The following is a 6,189-nucleotide window of genomic DNA, read 5'->3' on the forward strand; positions in this document are numbered from 1 at the left end:
TAATAATTTAAAAAATAGTCACCCTTGTTGCAAAATAGCAATCATTGCGAAAAAAACCATACAAAAACAAGTATTCGAATTTTACGTTTTTCAACCATTTATAGGATCCACTTAGGACCTTCATATTTCACCCAGAAAAACTTTATGATACAGTAAAACAATACTGTAAATTTCATTAAGATCGGTTTAATAGATTTTGCAATAAATTTTGAAATCCAGCTTTCGCAAAAAAAATTCATTTTTTCAAAATGTTACAGGACTGAAAATAAATCAGATAGCAAGTTGAATTTTTTTTTTGCTTATAGAAGTGTACTGTACCTTTTATTTGCAATTTGCAAAATTAAAATCGATTAATTGCTAAGGCGTCAGGAAATTTTTTAAATAAACATTAGTTTTTGGTGCTATGCGCAGGACAGCGGAGTTCGATTCACACAAGTTGATTTACACCAAAATTTCTTTCAATCTTCATCTAATATATTATTTTCTTACCTATTCTGTTGTATTTTAATATTTTAATTCCACAAAAATCAAATTAATTTTATTATTGTTTGTGAAATATTGTTTAAATAATTGCATATGTTGATAAAGTTAAAAAAAATGGATGACGGAAGAAACGGGTTCAACAATGCTGAAACAGAAACCAGATCGCAAAAAAATGCTGTTAGTTATAAAGAATTTGAGGGAGAAGACTATGAAGAAGACAATGACGATGATAGAGACTTAGATATCAATGAAGACATATGTATATTGTGCGGAGAATTTGGAAAAAATAATGAAATTTGGTTAAGATGTGTAATGTGCGGACAGTGGGCCCATAAGGCATGTACAGGCACAACAAAAGAAAAAAGGTTTATTTGCGATTTTTGTATGTGAAGACGGCTGGCATTACCCCGACAAGCTGGGTAATATCGGCCACGGACACTTTTTATAAAATATTTTTTTGAAAATATGTGTTACACATTAAAAAATATTTTTCATTAAAATTACATTGAGAAATATGTGTTCTTATTATTTCTTCATTTTCCCTGTTATAACTCACTTAAATAACTAACAACTTGATATTTTGCTTAGGGGGCCGCCATTCCCCCGCTTTACCCTAATCTTTTTTGAAAACAATTTCCACGGTGGAAATTAGGATAAACGTCAAACATTATTTAGTTAAAAACGCAATTTTAATTTAAATCAATTGTAGCTTAATTTATAAACATAACGTTAATAAACTGGAATTACATTTTTGCGAACCTTCGAAGGTGAAGAGCATTCTAAGGCCAAGCTCACAACAAGAATTTCAACACAAACAATAGATAAACACACAAAGATCGAAAGATGATATGTGGTGAAGCTGAAAGACAGTACCAAGTAGAATTAAGAAATAAGTTTCAGGTTTTGGAAATAAATGAAAATGAAAGTGAAGATGTAGAACAGCGATGGGACTCCATAAAAACAACTATTACAGAAGCAGCAGAGAAATCTATCGGAAGAACAAAAAAAAACAAAAAAGAAAAAGTTTGACGAGGAATGTGAAAGAACACTAAAAGAAACAAACAAAAGAAGAATTGATTATCTGTCGAACCCATTAGAAGAAAAACATATACGATTCCACAGAGAGAGAGCCGCAGCTAGAAGAACACTTAGACAAAAAAAGAGACAATATCTGCAACAACAGATTGAAAAAGTAGAAGAACACAGACGTAATCAAAGTAAAAATTTCTACAGAGAGGTAAGACAACATAAGAGAGGCTCGTATATAAGGACACCCAACTTCGTAAGAGATAAAAATGGAGAAATGCTGGCTGCCGAAAACAAAATAATAGAAAAATGGGCTCAAAATTTCACTGATAAAAACAATGAAAATGGTGGAAACAACGGAGAACATGAGTATCAAATGGCCGAATTAGAAATACCCCCACCAAGCATGGAAGAAATTACGAGTGCCATAAAAACGCTTAAAAACGATGAATTCCCTGGTCTGGACAATATTGATGCCGAGCTAATTAAAACAGGCGGTCATGAACTCATAAGTAAAATCCATCAATTAATAGAAAGGGCCTGGCGACAAGAAATAATGCCGAAAGAATGGTGTGGTAGTATTATTGTACCTATACACAAGAAAGGAAAAAAGGAATCATGCATGAATTACAGAGGAATCTCACTAATCAACACTACGTATAAAATATTGGCTTCGATGTTATTAAAAAGATTAGTACGCCGAAGAAATAGTTGGTGACTGCCAGTGTGGTTTCAGGCCTGGCAGATCGACTATTGATCAAATATTTACAATAAGACAAATGCTTGAAAAGTATTGGGAATATAATCAGGACGTGCATCAGATCTTTATAGACTTCAAAGAGGCTTATGATTCAATTAATTGTGCAACATTATGGAAGGCAATGATCGAGCTCGACGTACCCAAGAAACTAGCTGCGGTAACACAAATGTTTGTAAGTATTTCCTTTGCACAAGCTAGAATAGGGGGGGGGGGATATTATATGCTTTCTGCGTTAATTCTGGACTGAGACAGGGAGATCCGTTGTCCCCATTGTTGTTTAACCTGGCCTTAGAATATGTCATGCGGAAAATATATCACAAAATTAAACCAGACATAACTGCTCGAGGAGCAAAAATCATACTCGCCTTTGCCCATGACGTAGACGCAGTCGCACAATCAACATTAGAAATTAAGGATATTTTATATATATATATATATATATATATATATATATATATATATATATATATATATATATATATATATATATATAAACATAGTATATACATTAGCTGTAATGAGTAGGTAAAATAAGAAGTAAAAAATTGTAATATTATTATAACAACCATGTTTCACTAATTGGCAATATCTTTAATACATTTACTTTTGATTGAGACTGGCTGAATGACTATAGTCCAAGCCAAAAAAGAAAAGAAAAAAAAGGATATTTTCTCGAGCTTTGAGAAGCTGTATTAAACATCGGTCTGAAAATAAATGAAGACAAAACAAAATACATGGTCGGTACAACGATCACAACTTCGAAGTGGTTAAATAATTTAAATATCTAGTAAGAGCAACAATCACAAATGACAACAAATTAGAGCAAGAAGTTGAAATGAGAATAATGGCAGGAAACAGATCTTTCTTTGCAATGCAACATCTAATAAGGTCAAAACTTCTTTCACGAGGTTCAAAAATCCAGATATGTAAGACCGTAATACGACCAGCAGTCACGTATAGAAGCGAAACATGGACGCTAACAAAAAGAGAAGTAAATAAATTGCTGATGTGGGAACGTAAAATCCTTCGAATGATATATGGCCCTTGCAGAGACAGCGTGACAAACGAATGGAGGCGTAGAAACAATAACGAGCTAGAGTCTCTATTCGAAAAAGAAAATCTAGTCAGATATATAAAGGCCAATAGACTCAGATGGGCAGGGCATGTGATACGCAGTAACGACAATCGCCTTATAAACAATGTGTTCTGGAAGAAGGTCTATAGGGCGGACTAGAAAAAGGTGGAAACATGCAGATGAGTGCGACAATGGGAGTTAGTGGCACAGGACCGACAAACATGGAAGGCAATAGTAAACGCGACAAAGAGTCACGAAGAGTTGTAGCGCCATTGACGATGTTGATGATGATGATGATGATGATGATGATGATGATGAAGGTGAAGAGCTTGTTTGATATGCCGCACTCTCCTAGTGAGTTTCTATGGTTCAATTTTCTTAGAGCTTCTGTTATCTCGTTTTGTTAGATATTCAGTTCTTTGTTTATTTGTAGGTCTGGTGTGGTCCGGTGTGGTCTTCCTCCCATAGTCCGTTTTGTTCTCACCTTTACAAATAAGGAGTGTAAGCAATTGCTCCATGTTTTCTTCTGAATTTGCTTTATTTTTATTTATTCATTATTTTCATTATTTTTGTTTATTAATCTCCGTATTTATTTCTGCGTTCCATAGAAATCGTATTCCATTTTCGTTTGGAGAAACTTTCTTAGTACTTCACTTTAAATTTTCAAACTGAAGCGTGTGATTTCTTCTTCTTCTTCTTGATTTGCCTGTCTGTGACAAATGTTGGCGATAATCATGACAATCTCTACCTTATCTGCAGCAGCGGGGAAAAGCTGAATAGGTGTTGTGTTGAACCAGGTTCTGAGATTCTTTAACCAAGATGTTCTTCTTACAGGGCCTCGCAATATTTTTCCTTGCAGCATTATGAGTCGTTTCGAATTACTTAATAAAGGTCGTATATCTGTTGTGTTTTTTGGGATTTATAATAAAAAAATCCCACTAAAGTAAGCTGGTCTTAAATTCTATAACTTATCATCGCATAAAAAAATATCGTGATGTACATCTCAAGTGTGTAAAATAAACTTAAATTTTATTTTAACCTTGGTAAAAATAAACATTTAATACGTAGCAAACTTTTTGTGAAGCATGGTTAAAAATATATTAGGAAGCCTCTAACGAGAATGAACAATTTGAACAATTTGAAAGGGAACAGGTTAGTACGGGTTACCTAAACAATGGATTTACAAAATATAGCACTTAATATGAAACAAATAATATAAAATCACAAGAGTTTTGAAAGCCCATGACTATATCTTTGTTTGTTCCTGGTAAAACATAAACATTTGAAATATGTAATATAATTTTTTTTGTGTGTGTTTAAAAATGCATTGTCTATTGCGCCAAAAATGTGAGTTAAAAGCTTTAAAGACAGTTTGAGTTTGGGTCCCAAAACATCAGCTTACCAATATCCAAAGAAGTTCGAAATGGTCGAACAGTCCGGCTCCCCGGTACCATTGGAGCCCAAACTGCTCTCCAAGTCGCTGGTGCTAAGGTTGCTCAAGAAGCCTGTATCCGAGGACGAGGAAATCTCGTCACTGGTGTCGTCATCCACTTCCGCGTCTTTATTATCACTACCACCGAAAATACTCCTCACAAAACTCATTACTTCGGTTAATTGCACGTAGAGTCAGCTTCTAAATTCACGTTGGCACGAACGGTGGCTGATATTTTAGGCTATTTCTGGCTCGAAACACGCGAGAGAGGCCTTGTAATCGGTCAGTGTTTGTTCGTGGTGTAGATCAGTCTGTGGAAAAGTTGAAAGGCGAGAAATCCAGACGAATATGTTCTAGTTACAGAAATAAGAACGAGTATGACGATTTATTCGCAGATATATACTCATTGTTTATTATAAAATGGGAAATGTATATCTACATGGTGCGCCAAAATGCTTGAAACTTTCTGAATAATACACTGCCGAGCATAAAATTATAGTCACTCAGTATTTTGAATCATTTATTTTAGAAATTATTATTCTTTTTTAACTATTTTCGCTGATAACAAAGTTTTCTAACGGATTGCTTAAACAAGGCAATATTTTTGTCCTTTAAAGTTTATTGAAAGTAACGAAAATGAACATGTTTTCTTTAATTTGCTAGATATTGAAAAGGGGCCATTTTAATTTGATATGCTTTTTGTTGAAACAACAAAAATTTTAAGAACTGCGGTAGCGAGTATTCCCTCCTCTGGCAGTGATAACAGCTTCCAAACGACGAGGCATGCCTTGGGTCAGATTTTGGATTACATTCTACGAAAGACTCTGCCATTCCTACACAGATATGTCTGTTGAATTTCTAGAGGAACAAATAGAGCAAAGAAATCAAACAAGTTATACTATGCTTTATCCCCAATACTGGGGAAAGGAGAACTTACAAGAGAGACAAAAATAAACATAATATGGATATAACACAATAGTGATACCGACTGTGCTCTACGCAAGTGAAAACTGGACAATTCTGGAAAAACATAAGAGCAGAATAAATGCAATGGAGATGAGACATTTAAGAAGGATAGTTGGAAAGACAAAATGGGATAGATTAAGCAACGAGACTATTAGGAGAATGGCCAACCAAAAACCAATAATGAATAAACCAAAAAGGAGACAAATGAATTGGTATGGGCATTTGATGAGGATGCAACCCAACAGAATTACGAGAAGAAGGAACATTGCAAAAAAAAAAGAGGCAGACCAAGAAAAAAATGGATACAGCAAATAGTAGAGGCGGGAAAAGTTAAAGGAAAATCACTTGAGGAATTAAAAATAATGGCGGAAAACTGAAAAGAATGGAAGAGATGGGTGAATGTAAATTAAAATAGCGATCCCAAATCCGACACCCTGATAGGGTACA

The 6,189-nt window shown here is 34.3% G+C and overlaps 1 protein-coding gene across 2 annotated transcripts in view; it reads right to left on the reverse strand.

The window, feature by feature from the left end:
- Positions 1 to 5,125, reverse strand: part of LOC114324299 (protein FAM184A) — a 79,000-nt gene extending 73,875 nt beyond the window's left edge. For both annotated transcript variants that reach the window (XM_028272105.2, XM_028272103.2), the window contains exon 1: positions 4,747 to 5,125. In XM_028272105.2, the coding sequence (XP_028127906.1) occupies positions 4,747 to 4,946 (200 nt within the window). In that variant the 5' untranslated portion in view covers positions 4,947 to 5,125. The remainder of the gene's footprint in view (positions 1 to 4,746) is intronic.
- Between the last annotated feature and the right edge of the window lie 1,064 nt (positions 5,126 to 6,189).

This window comes from Diabrotica virgifera, chromosome 1, assembly GCF_917563875.1.
Source record: "Diabrotica virgifera virgifera chromosome 1, PGI_DIABVI_V3a".
Lineage (NCBI taxonomy): Eukaryota > Metazoa > Arthropoda > Insecta > Coleoptera > Chrysomelidae > Diabrotica > Diabrotica virgifera.